The sequence below is a fragment of the Dendrobates tinctorius genome, unplaced genomic scaffold (genome assembly GCF_039654945.1).
Source record: "Dendrobates tinctorius isolate UK_male_01 unplaced genomic scaffold, ASM3965494v1 ptg000035l, whole genome shotgun sequence".
Classification (NCBI taxonomy): domain Eukaryota; kingdom Metazoa; phylum Chordata; class Amphibia; order Anura; family Dendrobatidae; genus Dendrobates; species Dendrobates tinctorius.
Genome location: NW_027361703.1, coordinates 55,011,774 through 55,028,662, shown reverse-complemented (window position 1 = coordinate 55,028,662; position 16,889 = coordinate 55,011,774). Strand labels below are relative to the sequence as shown.

Genomic DNA, 16,889 nt, shown 5'->3' with positions numbered 1-16,889 from the left:
GACTCACATTCCAGAAATGTCAGTGGCTGGATGAAAGATGCAAGAGTCTGTCTGGATCCCAGAAACTCACTCAGCTTTTATGCACACACTGTTTACAAGCCAACAGGTCACAGGTGAGAATGTTACCTTTAGTAGTCATTCAAACCGATTTGTGCCAACCTTTGTGCATGTTATCAGGCCACTAGGGTATGTAAACTTTTGATCAGGGTCATTTGGATGTTTTGGGTTGTCATTATGATTTAAAAAGGAAAACAGTAGGTTGACAATAAATGGCTTCACCCAACCATTAACCATGAATGGAGAAATAGGTTTGGTGTTATCATTCATTTTCTCTATTCTCTGAAAAAAAGGCCATGAAAGCAAACATTCTGCTGGGGTATGTAAACTTTTGAGCACAACTGTAATTTCCAGGAATATAGCCTGTATAAAAAAGTGGCTTTTATAATGGAGTTAAGTATTAAAAGTGTGTATAAAAAAAAAATCACATTTTGACATACAGTTGATGCATATTAATTCACAACATGTTGGGAAAAAATAACACCTAATTCAGGAACAGGATGCGTTGACAGTTGATCCTTTTCTAACAATTTCCAGTGTATAAAAAACTTAAGTACTACCTTTTTAGAAAATTGTTAATGTGGCTGCAACTGCTGTAGTACTAACAAATTTGCTGTACAGTCGGTGTTCTACAGTTTGTGTGTGTATGTATGTATGTATATACATACATGTATGTATGTATGTATGTATGTGTGTGTATGTATATATATAATGCTTTGCTCAAAAAAATAAAGCCAACACTAAAATACCAGATCCTAGACAACACTGAACGAGTTATTCCAGTTGCAAATCTTTATTCATTACATAGTGGAATACGTTGAGCACTCTAGAACATAAAAATGTAAATCAAAATTAATATCCCATGGAGGTCTGGATTTGGAATATTCATCAAATTCTAGGCTGATCCAACTTCAGTGGAAATGCCTCTAGGCAAGGAAATGATGCTGCATAGTATTATGTTTGTGGCTTCCACGTGCCTGTATGATCTCCCCACAATCTGTGGGCATGATCCTGATGAGGCGGCAGATAATCTCTTGAGGGATCTCCTTCAAGACCTGGATTAAAGCATCAGTCAACTCCTGAACAGTCTAGTTCAGGGGTGGGCAATTAATTTTCACGAGGGGCCACATGAGAGACCATGAATGTTGTGGAGGGCCGAACCAATAGGCTGAAATTAATTCTGCTCAATATGAATATCAATAAATTAACTATAATTATTATATTATTGATAATTACATTAACATTAATTGTATCACTTAATATTGAGCAGAATTAAGTATGTTGACATCCCCCTAAATATCGTTTGAACCTGAGTACAGACCCTTCTATATATCGTATGAGCACCCCCACAGGCCCTTATATACTGTAAGAGCCCCCATACAGTATGACCCCACAGAGCCTCCCCATGTCCAGCATGAGCCTCCCATAGTCTCGTCATGTACAGCATGAGACCACCATAGCCTCCTCATGTAATGGATGAGGCCCCATAGCCTCTCAATGTCCTGGATAAAGTCATCCTAGCCTCACAATGTCCTGGATGAGCCAACCATAGCCTCCCCATGTCCATCCAAATATCCCATACAATTAAAAAAAAAACACCACATACTCACCTCGGTCCCATTCCCCCTGCGCTCTGCTTCTGTTCCTATCTCCGGTGCCCTGACTCTCTGCAGAACACAGCTTATGTGATGAAATGACATCATTGCGTCAGCGGTTTCGCACGATGATAGGTTGAGGAAGTAGCTGAAGGCCCCTCCTCCACCAATAAAGTCAGCACAGATGGAGACAGCGGGTGGGCACGGTGCGGCCCGTGGGTCTCTCTTTTCCAGTCCCTTGACCGTCTTGATCCGCGGGACAGACTGAGACAGCCAGAGGGCCGGATGTGGCCCGCAGGCCAAACTTTGCCCAGGTCTGGTCTAGTGCAATATGATGGATGGAACGAGGCATGATGTTTGACATGTGCTTACTTGGATTGAGGTCTAGTGAACAGGCAGGTCAATCCATAGCATCAATGCCTTCATCATGGAGGAACTGCTCACACTCTTCACATGAGGCCAAGCATTGTCATGCATGAGAAGGAACCTAGGGCCCGCTGCACCTACATATGTTCTCACAGCGTGTCTGAGGATCTTATGCTTGTACCTAATGGCATTCAGGGTACCTGTGGCTAGCACATGGAGGACTGTGCGGCCCTCCAAAGAAATGCCTCCCCACACCACTACTGACCTACTGCCAAACTGGTCATGCTGGAGGATGTTGTTAAATAAAATAATAAATTGCTTTTTCTGCTTTGCAGCCACCATTACATGATGTGTCCAGTTTAACATTTGGTGAATGGTCCTCTTTAACAATGTATATAATTTGTTTTATAAAATGTGGAGCCAAATCCAAATGTCTTAGCTTGCCACAGGGTTGATATAATCTCCGCGCAACTTCATACCGTAACCTAAAGGTGTTCTCACATTCTGCTAAGCGTGGGCTGTAATGGTTTTCCACACATGTTTATTGTGTAGCACAAACTGTGCTCATCCTGTCAATATTTCTGATCTGTATCCTGTATCTGTCAAAGTAGATTATCAGTGTTCACTAATCAAAATGGTTCCTCTAGCTGCCAGTGTTAAAGATGTCTTTGATTGCATGTTTTGTTTTTGCACATGGTTGTACATGACCCAGCTCTATTCATTTGCACACTCTGCCTTACTATGCTTTCTTCTCTCTAAATTTTAGCTGAAGAAGAAGAAGTGGAAAATGTTGATGTTTCCAGTCTGTCCGAAGAGGTGCTGCGGAACATTGAAGCTGACAGTTACTGGTGCATGAGCAAGTTACTTGATGGCATTCAGGTAAATTGATTCCCCATGTCCTCGTGCATTCTCTATATCTGATTTATTTCATGAATCTGAGCTACTGCTGGGACTCTGAGAAATAAATACATATGGGAAAACCTGCTCCGTTGAGGAAATCTGTCTACATTTTATCATTACTGCTGGATTATAAAATGACAAATGCGTTCACTTACAAACGCAATGTGCACTGTGTAACACAGGACTGGGGTCCAAGCCCCTGGGATATTGCTTCCAGTCTCCAGACGTTAGTAAGGATGGCAGTCAATTGTGGTGCGTCAGATTATTTGTTTGAGGCAATTTGAGGTTATGCTTTTGAGTATCTATCCCTTGAGAAAATTCTCCTGACGTCAAAGCAAAGTAGCATGTACTTATTCTGTAAGGCTGATTATAGGCTTCTAGTTCAGTCTATAGGGAGGCTGTCACCTCTTAAATACCAATTAAACTGTATAACCATTTATATAGGGGGCGTATCTCCTATGAAAATCAGATCAGCAATATACAGTTGAAACTTATATTTCCGTTAAAAATTTACTTTAATTTTTGCTTTGCAAATGAGATTGTGTCATTGCACCCTAGGTGAGGCCTGTGCGTTGGTGCTCTGTTCCGCTCTACTTACTGCATAGTAAAGCCTATTTCTTCTCTTTGTTTACAGCGCTTGGTTAGTAAGAGCAAACACTAGCTAATCAGTTTGCTTGTTTGTGCTTGCGAACTGACACTAGAGTCAGAAGTGTCATGCGACCGCTCACAGAATCTGTCTGCAGGCTCGATCTGACGCCAGGCTTCTCTCTGCTGCGCAATGCTCCTAGAAGTGTAGGGACCGAGCAGTTCCAGTGATGAGGAGACTGCGCTCTGATGTGCTCATGCGGTCTTCAACCACTTCAACCACCCACTCCTCACTGAAGCTGCTTGAGCGGCGGCCAGAGACAAGCACTTGGGGTGCACTGTGGTTCTCTTCCAATGTCAGTGCACAAACCCAGACATGCAAATTGATTTACAGCGCACTGTCAATTAATGTAAGAGACTAGCTGTAATATGCAAATAGTAGGGTGTAATGGTGCATCAAGGCAGAGGCCACACCAAGAGTGCACCAAAGCACCTTCATCAGTATATTAAGTAAAAGTAGATTTTTGAGCAAATATTGAGTTAATTTGAATGTGCCTGGTATGATTCTTCAAGGGGCTACGTCCCATATATAAATGTTTATGCAGTTAATTGGCAATTTGGTAGTGACAGACACCCTTTACATTTTTTTTACATTTTTTTTTTTATCCATGGCACATAAAAAGGAAGCAACTTTGCTAACTGTGTAATTTTCACTATCTTTTGGATGTCATTTCCTTGCTTACTTGTGTGAACCAGAATGTGGCATCTGTTTTTTTCTGAACACCTATTGTGAGATGACACCCCTATTCTGGTATCACTCAGTGGTCTTCAGCTATAGGCTAAAGCTGCTCTTCACAGTTGACAAGCTGTACTCACTCCCTTCATGGGCCCTGAATGTGCGCGTTACAGATTACTTGTAATATTGAGATCTGATTGAAAAAACAACACACTAATGTGGTTACAGCAGTTGTAATACATCCACAGTATGCTCAGTAGAGTATTGCCTCCTCTTTAACGCCAGAGGACAAATTATATAGTTCTTTGTGGTAATTTATGGAAAGACTAGCCTTTTAGCCATGCTTGACTTTTTTCCGCATTGGCTAGATTATTATCTAGCCAGCAGAATAAAAAGGTGAAGGACAGGCATAGCTGGAATAAAGGATAGTCACTGCAATAAGGCATTGATAGTAAAGAAAGCTGTGAGAATAGACAGTGCATCGCTGCTTGGTGTGAAGTCACAGGCTGACTATAAGGCCTGTGCTGATTTCTGCCCTTATCTTAGTCTGCTTAATGAAGATTTTGTTGCGTCATTTGGATGGCCACTTATCTGAGGAGAGAGGATGCATTATAGGGAATCTGATAGCAGGTTTTTACTACCTCATCTGAAATAGGCAAAGAGAAGCTGGATCCAACCATGTATCACTTGATTACTGGGTCTAACTGTTCAGATACAATCAGAACTTTTGGATTTAGCAATGCAGCAGAGCTGAAAAACCTAGCCCCGCCCACACTAGGCTTTGTATGTGCAAAGTCCATAGACAGTGAACTGCTTATCACAAGAGGGGGTGTTGCTGGACTAATGTAGCCCTGTAATGTTAATCTCTTAGTGATAAATCCTTCACAGCTAAGGCCCCACTACACATAACAATGTCCCAGCGATCCCACATGGATGGGATCGCTGGGACATCGTTAGGCTGATTGCTGGTGAGCTGTCACATAGACAGCCCCTCCAGCGATCAGGACCAGCGAGCAAGCTGGTTTCCAATGTAAACAGTGGGTATCTAAAAGCTGCACGTCTCTTGGATACCCGCTTTTTACCCTGGAAACCAGCGTCGCTGATCGCTGGTCTCTCGCTGCCACATGCAGCGATGCGCGCTGTCCAGCGGGACACCAACGATCAAAAAACGGCCCAGGACGATGGAGCGTGATCAGCGATACCTGGCAGGGGGGCCGGTCACTGACACATGTCACACACAGCGATTTCGCTGGCGAGATCGCTGTGGCGTCACAAAATCGGCGATCTCGCTGGCAATATCGCTTTGTGTGACGGGGCCTTTAGTAAACTACAGCACATACTTTGACAAGTGACACATCCATGAATTCTTTGTTTAAGCCTTTGTCTCCTGCTCTATTCAGATTACATAGCAAAGACTTGCTGACAAATTCAAATTTAAGGGAAGGCAACATCAGCAGAGACAATGTGATATTTTCATAAATGTTCTCCCAGGAAACATTTTGCCGTTGTGTTCGTGTATTCAGGTAATAACCTGCCACTTACCTAAATTTTGTTGCAAACAATAGTATTCTGTAATATCTGCTGCATCTTTCTGCAAATGAAGGAAGGATAATGCTCAATTCCACACTCCTAAAATTGTTAGAAATTCTTCAATATGTTATCTTGACCTTGAACTTCCCAATATGTCGATCTCATCGAGTATCTAATGTATAGGTCGTGCTAGAAAAACAAATCTGGTCCATGGAGGTCCTTCCTTACTAATAGAATCCTTAAAGTCTGCTGCTAATGGTTTAGTAAAAAGGCATAGACCTCAGTGGTGGGATTAAACAAACCTATGTAGCTTGATGCAACTACTAAAATATTTGAAATTTCCTTCCTGTGTATTGGAGTTCCATCATATAAACTCCACATATCAGCCTGCATAGAGGTGTTGTCATGTGCACTTGAAAAACGCCTCTGTTCAGACCGATACGTGGTGTTCTGCATGATGGCTCTCCAATAAACTGCATGTTTCTGCTAATTCTAATGCATGAGTACAGATATCATGAGGCACCTTCAGAGGTCTAGGGAAATCCATGCCGTGATGGGTTAGAACTTTTTTAGTGGCTAAAGAGGGTACTATAAAATATCAAGCTTTAATGCTATGACTGATCTGTACATATTTTTGCTTTCATCAAACCTGTCCCAACAGCTACAGTTAGGTCCATATATATTTGGACAGAGACAACATTTTTCTAATTTTGGTTCTAGACATTACCACAATGAATTTTACACAAAACAATTCAGATGCAGTTGAAGTTCAGACTTTCAGCTTTCATTTGCGGGTATCCACATTAAAATTGGATGAAGGGTTTAGGAGTTTCAGCTCCTTAACATGCACCACCTTGTTTTTAAAGGGACCAAATGTAATTGGACAATTGACTCCAAGGCTGTTTCATGGACAGGTGTGGGTAATCCCTTCGTTATGTCATTCTCAATTAAGCAGATAAAAGGCCTGGAGTTAATTTGATGTGTGGTGATTGCATTTGGAAGGTTTTGCTGTGAAGGAAACAAGCGGTCAAAGGAGCTCTCCATGCAGGTGAAACAAGCCATCTTTAAGCTGCAAAAACAGAAAAAAAGCATCTGAGAAATTGCTACAACATTAGGAGTGGCAAAATCTACAGTTTGGTACATCCTGAGAAAGAAAGAAAGCACTGATGAACACATCAATGCAAAAAGACCTGGGCGCCCATGGAAGACAACAGTGGTGGATGATCGCAGAATAATCTCCATGGTGAAAAGAAACCCCTTCACAACAGCCAACCAAGTGAACAACACTCTCCAGGAGGTAGGCGTATCAATATCCAAATCTACCATATAGAGAAGCCTGCATGAAAGTAAATACAGAGGGTTCACTGCACGGTGCAAGCCACTCATAAGCATCAAGAATAAAAAGGCTAGACTGGACTTTGCTAAAAAAAAAAACATCTAAAAAAGCCAGCACAGTTCTGGAAGAACATTCTTTGGACAGATTAAACCAAGATCAACCTCTACTAGAATAATGGAAAGAGAAAAGTATGGCGACGGCGTGGTACAGCTCATGATCCAAAGCATACCACATCATCTGTAAAACACGGCGGAGGCAGTGTGATGGCTTGGGCATGCATGGCTGCCAGTGGCACTGGGTCACTAGTGTTTATTGATGATGTGACACAGGACAGAAGCAGCCAAATGAATTCTGAGGTATTCAGAGCCATACTGTGATCTCAGATCCAGCCAAATGCAGCCAAACTGATAGGTCGTCGTTTCATACTACAGATGGACAGTGACCCAAAACATAAAGCCAAAGCAACTCGGGAGTTTATTAATGCAAAGAAGTGGAATATTCTTGAATGGCCAAGTCAGTCACCTGATCTCAACCCAATTGAGCATGCATTTCACTTGTTAAAGACTAAACTTCGGACAGAAAGGCCCACAAACAAACAGCAACTGAAAACCACCGCAGTGAAGGCCTGTCAGAGCATCAGAATGGAGGAAACACAGCGTCTGGTGATGTCCATGAATTCAAGACTTCAGGCAGTCATTGCCAACAAAAGGTTTTCAACCAAGTACTAGAAATAAACATTTTATTTACAATTATTTAATCTGTCCAATTAGTTTTGGTCCCTTTAAAAACAGGGTGGCACATGTTAAGGCGCTGAAACTCCTAAACCTTTCATCCAATTTTAATGTGGCTACCCTCAAATGAAAGCTGAAAGTCTGAACTTCAACTGCATCTGAATTGTTTTGTTTAGAAATCATTGTGGTAATGTCTAGAACCAAAATTAGAAAAATGTTGTCTCTGTCCAAATATATATATAGACCTAACTGTATGTCTTACCAACTATTGGAGAGATATGTCCCCATTTCCAAAATCCTGATGTACAGAATGTGTGCAAGGGAAGGACAGAGAAGGAAGCATTTGATGCAGATCGGGAATTTGTACCGTAGTCACAGACATACAGGCACAAACGCCATGTTTCCCTGACATAGTATATTTATGACATAGGTGAAAAAGTGTTCCTAATTTTCATGTGTGTATATGTCAGAGAGCAGCAAAGTATTAAAAATAAAAATTTTGCGACTTCAAGTTTGGTAATGTGGAAAAATCCAAACGATTATTTTATTTAGTGTAGAATCCTATACACACAATTTCCCTGCTTTCTCACATATTATAAGTCCAGCCATGTCTCCTAGCTCCTCGAACTATTCCAATCTCCCAAACATCACACAATGATTAAACTGCAGACATCAAGATTCAGGGTGTAAAGTGTGTGGACATAAAAGTGTGCCTTTGCTTTACATAGATTGCCCTAAAGCTATTGTCGGTTGCAATAAGTGGCTTCTAAAGAGCCAGTAACTCATTCTGTCTGGCTTGCAACCTGCTGCCAGCTCTACAATATAGGAAAAGAGATATCCTTTGTAAGTAATATACAATGTCACGTACTAATGGTATCTGTGATTGAATCTATCACCGGCTGCAGCATAATGGTGAATGCACAATGTCTACTATCGTACTCGCACTGGCACCCTAGAATGACACACTACGGTATACATGCTTAGTACAAGCTAATGCTCTGCAAATGAAGGACATAGGTTCTAAGTCTTAAACTCTGCAATGGGTAACATATACAGCGGTGCTCAAAAGTTTACATACCTCGGCAGTATTTTTGCTTCCTTACCTTTTTTCAAAGAATATGAATGATAACACCAAAACTTTTTCTTCACTCATGGTTAGTGGTTGGGTGAAGCCATTTATTGTCAAACTATGTGTTTTTCTCTTTTTAAATCATAATGACAACCCAAAACATCCAAATAACCCTGATCAAAAGTTCACATGCCCTGGTGATTTTGACCTGATAACATGCATAGAAGTTGACACAAATGGATTTGAATGGCTATTACAGGTATCATCCTCCCCTGTGACCTGTTTGCTTGTAATCAGTATATGTGCATAAAAGCTGAGTGCGTTTCTGGGATCCAGACAGACTCTTGCATCTTTCATCCAGCCACTGATGTTTCTGGATTGTGAGTCATAGGTAAAGCAAAAGAATTGTCTAAGGAGCTATGGGAAAAGGTAGTTGAAGTGTATAAGACAGGATAGGGATACAAAAAGATAACCAAGGAATTGATAATGAGTCAGCAGCGTTCAAACTGTGATTAACAAATGAAAAATCCGTGGCTCTGTAAAAACAAAACCATGGTCAGGTAGACCAACAAAAATTTAGTCCTAAACAGCCAGGAAAATTGTTTGGGATGCAAAGAAAAACCCACAAATAACTTCAACTAATATACTGGATTCTCTGAAAACTAGTGGTGTGAATGTTTCAAGATGCACAATAAGGAGGCACTTGAAGAAAAATGGACTGCATGGTGGAGTCACCAGAAGAAAGCCATTACTGCGCAAATACCACAAAGTATCTTGCCTACATATGCAAAACAGCACAGAGACCAACCTTAAAACTTCTGGAACAACTTAATTTGGAGTGATGAGACAAAAATTTAACTTTTTGACCACAACCATAAACGTTACATTTGGAGAGAGTTCAACAAGAACTATGATGAAAGTAAAACACCATTCCTACTGTAAAACATGGAGGTTGATCGCTCATGTTTAGGGGATGTGTGTGCTACAAAGGCACAGGAAACTTGGTCAAAGTTGAATGAAAAATGAATGCAGCATGTTATCAGCGTTATCAGCAAATACTGGAGGCAAATTTGTAATCATCAGCCTGGAAGCTGTGCATTGGATATTCCAACATGATGATCGAAAACAAGGCCAAGTCAACCTGTCAGTGGCTACAGCAGCACAGAGTGAAGGTTCTGGAGTGGCCATTGCAGTCTCCTGGCCTCAATATCATTGAGCCACTCTAGGGAGATCTCAAGCGCACAGTTCTTGTTAGGCAGCCCAGGAATTTACAGGAACTGGATCCTTTTTGCCAAGAAGACTGGGCAGCTTTACCATCTGAGAAAATAAAGAACCTCATCCACAGCTACCACAGAAAACTTTAAGCTATCATTGATGTTAGAGGGGCAAAACATGGTATTAAGAAATGGGGTGTGTATAGTAGCAATAGGTAGCTTATACGCCCCCAATACCAAACAGGATATTTGGTTCACTAGAACAATGAGGGAGGCTAATCATTTTATAGAGGGCACTCTGATTCTGGGAGGGGACCTTAATACACCTCTTGAACCAATCATAGACACTTCCACAGGGAAATCAAATATAACTAAAAATGCACTTAAACGCATTTCCGCGATCGTACACTTAATCCAACTGACACATGGATTTCTACACCCTATGACAAAATACTTCACCCACTTTTCACAAACACAGCTGTCATACAGTCGAATAGACTATCTCTTTTTACCATTTCAGATGATACCAGCTTTAAAAGACGCAAAACTAATTGAGTGTTCATTCGGACCACTCGATAATAATAAAATATTAGGCCACAGACCAAAAAACAAAACATAGAGACTTAAAGAGATCCTATTGTCCGAACAATCTGCCAAAGAAAAAATATAAAAAATGTTAAAAGAATATTTTGAATTGAACGCACAAGACAACGTGCAATTCCCTACTGTCTGGGAAGCTCACAAGGCAGTAGTAAGAGGAGAATAGATCTCGGTGGCTTCACATAGAAGCAAAACAAGACAAACCATCTTAGATTCTCTTTTTAGGGAGATACAGGCACTTGAGAAAGAACACAAACAATCGCTCAAATCAGATACCCTTACTCTTCTGTCACAAAAAAAGAAGAGACCTGAGAGACATGAATAGAGATTCCAAAAAAGTATTCACAAAATGGAAACACATGTATGCACATGGAGATAAAGTTTCAAAACCCATGTCCTCTATGATTAACAAAAGGAAAGCATAGTCACTGATATACACTCAAAAATCCGAGAGTAAATAAAATTAAAGATCCATACTGTATTGCTACAGCCTTTAGAGAGTATTACTCTTCCCTTTATAATTTGCGCCCTTGCAAAAGTGCAGAACAATTAGAAACAAGAAGAGTTAATATAAAAGAATTCTTAAACGCCATTAATTTACCAAGACTTTCTGGAGAACAGCAACTTGAGTTAGAAAGCCCTTTTACGTTATGCAAACTCCAGTCTGCTCTGTCGATCTGCCCAGTGGACAAAAGCCCAGGCCCAGATGGTCTCTCTGCCTCTTATTATAAGACCTTCCAGTAGTTTTTGAGTCCATACCTTCTAAAATTATGCAATGAAGTATTGGCAGGAGCGGTTTTCCCGAAACAGACCTTGGAGGCGCACATCTCATTAATCCATAAGGAGGGCAAAGACCCAGAGATATGCAGTAATTATAGACCAATCTCATTATTAAATAATGATCTTAAACTATTTGCTAAAATGATTGCTAAAAGAATAGGTCTACTGTTGGACTCATTGGTCTCGCCTGAACAGGTGGGCTTTTTTGGGGACAGAGAAGGTAGAGACAACTCTTTGAGTCCTCTACCTGATGCAGCATGCAAGCATCCACCATGAGCCATTAGTTTTGATGAGGACGGATGCAGAAAAGGCATTCGATAGAGTAGACTGGACTTTTATGCAAGAGACCCTCGAAAAATTTGGTTTTCCTTCGTTGTTAATCAGCGCTATATTCCAAATGTACACTTGCCCGACAGCAAAGATTAGAATAAATGGAGATTTGTCCAAACCTTTTGAAATTAAAAACGCCACCCATCAAGGATGCCCACTTTAACCAACTCTGTTCATACTAACTATTGAAACTGATTCAAAACATCAAACAACATCCTGACATAGAAGGGGTCAAAGTATCGGGAACATCCCACATCGTAGCAGCTTTTGCAGATGACCTACTTTTTTTTACTGGCCAACCCTGGGAGAAAAATTCCAGCAATTTTGAGACATGTCGAACTTCAAAATAAATCTAGATAAATCGGAGGCTATGAGCATGAGTATACCGAGCTCGACCCTCCAAGATATTAAATCAAAATTACCAATCAAATGGACCTTGATTTACCTTAAATACCTGGGAATCAAATTAAGCCCACATTGGCATTCATTATTTTCACGTAACTACGTCCCTCTACTTAATACTACCCTTGAACAAATCAAGTCATGGAAGGCACCTTTTGTCTCCTGGATGGGACGCAAAAATGTATTAAAAAGCTATATTTTACCAAAGTTTAGTTATATGTCAAGACCTATTAAAATACCTGGCACATTCTTTCAGAGAGTACGCTCTATTTTTGGGAAGTACATTTGAGGAGACTCGAGATCTAGACTTAACTATAAAATACTCTCACTACCTAGAATAAAAGAAGGATAAAAATAAGGTATGGGAGCTCCAGATCCACAGAAATACCATACAGCAGCAACACTGTCTTTGATACTTGAATGGGCAAGAAATCACAAACGCAAGTTATGGGCGAAAATAGCAGATGACTCAATACCTACCCCAAATTCTACCATACTCCATGCACCAACATAATTTATCTGCAAATTAGAAATCCCTAATGCCGTCTCTAGGAATATAGTACGTACTTGGATGAGGAATTCCACACTATTAATGCCACTCCCGTCACCATTTAGAGTAATGGATCTACCGGGACTATATTTAGACCAAACTAAAATCAAGTCCACAGTTTCGCTACACTCGTTCAAAGAAGACTAAGGCTACTTTCACACATCAAGTTTTCGGCGTCAGGCCCGATCCGGCGTCGTGCCGGAGCGCCGGATCCGGCAAATATTTCGTAAAACTGGATGTGACGGATCCGTTTTTCTGCCGGATCCGTCTTGTTCTTCACAGACAAAACCGGATCCGTCTCATCCGGTTCATCCGGTTTTTGTTCCGTTTTTCGACGGATTACGCCGGATCCGGTTTTTAAAATCGCCCCTTGTGGCCTTCCGAACGGGATTGGCTACTGAAAAACTATATATAGCATGTTCCTACAGCCCTTCTTTGACAGGTTGGAGAGGAGAAAGTGCAGGTTGGAGAGAAGAGCAAGTTACTGGCGAAGATGGATGTTGTGATTGGAAATATTGTGAAGAATTTGGCGGATTTTACAGCGGAGGCGAATCGTTTGAGGGTGATTGTTCTGGAGAAGGAGAGAGCGAGACAGCAGCGCATCAGGCATCGTAGACGACGTTTGTGGATCCACCCCATCACAGCCAAGAGAATGACGCGTGGGGTCTATTCTACACTCTGCATGGACCTTAGACGAAACCCGGATAAATTTTTTGGATATGTTAGGATGAAAATGGAGAATTTTGATTACTTGGTGGAGCGCATTGCACACCTCATAAGAAAAGCGGACACCTATTGCCGCTTCTCCGTTTCACCCGCAGAGCGTCTGATGGTGACTTTAAGGTAAGCCACATTTATTGGATGTGCTCGCATCAGAGCACACTTTCACTGCAATCTTGTTGGTGGTAGTTTGTATCTCCAAGTGTTATAGGTGAGTTTTGGTATGTAATGCTGTGATTTTAAACTAATTGATTGTTTTTTAATTCCCCACAGATTTCTTGCAACTGGAGAATCCCTTTCGTCACTGCATTTCCAGTACAGACTCGGGATTTCCACCATATCTGGAATAGTGAAGTACACATGCCGTGCACTGTGGGACTCCTTAGCTGAAGAGTTTTTACCAGAGCCCACAACAGAGAGGTGGATTGAAATTTCAGAAAAGTTTCAACAGATATGTCAGTTTCCCAACTGCTTTGGCGCTGTGGACTGGAAACATATCCGCATTGTAAAGCCAGCCGGATCGGAATATTTCAATTACAAGAAATATTTTTCCTTTGTCCTCATTGCTGACGCGGAATACAAATTTATTGCTGTTGATATTGGGGCCTATGGCCGCTCCAATGACTCTCAAGTTTTCAAACTGTCTGCCATGGGGCGTAAACTGTATGGAAACACCTTCCAGTTCCCACCCCCTAGACCGCTGCCGCAAACATCTGGTCCACCTATGCCATTTGTCTGTGTAGGGGATGAAGCCTTCCAGCTGTCAGAACACCTTTTGAAACCGTACTCTAGCAGAGGATTGTCAAGAACAAAACGCATTTTTAATTACCGCCTCACAAGAGCAAGAAGAATGGTTGAATGTACCTTTGGTATTCTGACAGCCAAATGGCGGGTCCTATTGACTGCGATCAACCTCAAGACAGAAACTGTGGATGAGGTGATCAAAGCTTGCGTGGTACTCCACAATTTTGTTTTCTGCAAGGAACCCATTTCCATTGAGGACACCTCTGAAGAAACCACCTTGCAAGATTACCATGACATTACCACTAGAAGTTCTGTGACTGTTTCAGTAATGAGGGACAATTTTGCACTATACTTTATGTCACCTCAAGGCAGAGTACACTGGCAGGATGACAGAGTGTGAAAGATTTATGCCCTTAACCAAACTTGTGTACAAACAGTATATACCTTTGCCAACCAAAGTTGGCTATCTTGTCATGGTCTTACTATTTTTACCTTTAGGCCACAGGTGTGTACCTGGTTGTGTTTTATGCAAAGTATTTCACCTTTTAACAAAAGTTTTGTACATTGTTAGGAAATCACCAACAATAAACACAACTTTTTAGGTGAAATACTTTGCTTCAAACACAACCAGGAACACAACTGTGGCAAAAAGGTAAAATTTACCCACAGTTATATACCAGGTTTTGAATACCATTTGACCTTTGAAATTATTTTACCTTTTTTTGTAAACATATTTCGCCGCAGAAAGAAATGACAGACAGCCATTGTAAAAGTAATTTAACTTTTATTTAAATTTTTTTTTTTTTAAATGTTTTTAAAGTTAAAAAAACTTTTTGAATAAATGTTTGAAAACAAACAAATGGCCATTTTTATTAAAAAAAAACATTACAACTCGGTGTAGTGTGGGGTGGAAATACTGCTGGAGGGGCTGCGGGACACTTCGACACTGGGAGTGTGGAGAGAGGACTGGGATCGTGGTGGGGAAGGAACAGTTAGAGGTGAAGGTGTGGAAAAAGCTACAGAATGGGTGGACATGTGGGAGGCAGAAGAGGTGGTGGGCGGTGGAGTGGAGGGTTGGGCAGGGACTGTAGGAGCAGATGATGTTGATGGCAAGTTGTATGGGGAAGGAGTTTGGTACGGGGCAGGTTGCTGGAAGTGGGGAGATGTCTGGTACTGGGGAGGTTGCTGGTACTGGGGAGGTTGCTGGTACTGGGGAGGTTGCTGGTGCTGGGGAGGTGGATGGTATGTAATAGGAGGGGGAGGATGGAAAGTGGCTGGAAGGGGTGGAGGTGGAGGAACTACTGTGGTGGGAGGAGGAGATTGGGAGGTAACATGCTGGAGAGCACTGTGGCATGAATGCATTACATGCATCTGCTGGGTAGGAGAGAGCGTTTCCATGCGCTCCACAACAGACCTGAAAAAGGTGTGGTTTGGCGAAGATCTTGCTTCTGAATGCATGGTTTGCAGAAGTGTCTTCACCTCCAGAATGCTGGAGTTGATCTGCTGAAAGCCTGCGGAGATTTGCTCTGACAAGACTTTTAGACAGTTCTGGAAAGATGCATTCAGATGCAAGAACTCTGGCGCATAAGTCTTTTCCTGACCCCTCTGCCGCTGCCGCCCAGTACCCGCAGGTGTACTAGAGGTGGCAGGGGCAGAAGGGTGGGGTAAAGGGAAAGCGATCTCCTCACCAGCAGCTTCATGTAATGTAGGCGGCCACGATGCTCCTGTGCTGGTGGATGGGACAGATGGGTCGAATGTGTGGGAAGGCTGGGAAGGTGCAGATGTACCGGGGCGGTCGAAGTGTCCCTCGGTGCCGGTCTCCTCAGGGATCGCCTCAGAAGGGTCCAATCATGCAGGCTCCCGAGTGCTGCTCACCGTGCTGTGGAATAAAGAGAAAAAAAAACAATTAAAATAGTGACATGGTATGGCCCTGGCTGAAAAAAAAAAGTTACATCTAAACATTTTTTTGTCACATGTGGTGAGTAATATTTACCTTCTGGTGACCATTGTATCCCGGAGGAACGACAGGGCTCGTGCGTACTTGTACTTGCTCCTGCGTCCTCCAGATCCACTCGGGGTCCGCATCTCTTTATTGAACTCCTTCTTGAAACGATCCCTCACAGACCACCACCGCTTCACAATTCTCTCCCCTGAAACGAGAAAGGACAAAGTGGTTAGTATACAACATCAGTGTTTCCCAAACTCCAGTCCTCATGGTCCCCAGGGGTCATGTTTTCAGGATTTCCAAAGTAAATAGAAATCCTGAACACATGATCCGTGGGGACCACGAGGACTGGAGTTCGGGAAACACTGGTTTAAATCAAGCAACCGGTACTGTATATACTTACGCTCTTTAATCTGGGCCCGAGCATCGAGGTCCTCCCAGCGGTCCACAAGGAGCGAACAGATTTCCTCCCAGAGTCGTCGGGTAACGATAAGGTCAGCATGGCGGCGGTTAGCCATATTCCATAGCGGCTCCCTTTCTCTGACGAGATCGATGAGGTGGTCCACATCAATCCCTCCATCCTCACCGTCAGAGTCGGGAGCACGCTGTGAAGGCTGTTAAAGAAAAAGACAAAAATAACATAATTAGCCTCCACAAAAGAAATGAAATAAAAAGTGCAAAAAAACAAAGCAAAAATAT

At 42.0% G+C, this 16,889-nt stretch overlaps 1 protein-coding gene across 3 annotated transcripts in view; it reads left to right on the top strand.

Moving 5' to 3' along the window:
- Positions 1-16,889, top strand: part of TBC1D22A (TBC1 domain family member 22A) — a 792,012-nt gene that overhangs the window by 365,899 nt on the left and 409,224 nt on the right. For all 3 annotated transcript variants that reach the window (XM_073573492.1, XM_073573494.1, XM_073573493.1), the window contains exon 9: positions 2,785-2,897. In XM_073573492.1, the coding sequence (XP_073429593.1) occupies positions 2,785-2,897 (113 nt within the window). The remainder of the gene's footprint in view (positions 1-2,784; positions 2,898-16,889) is intronic.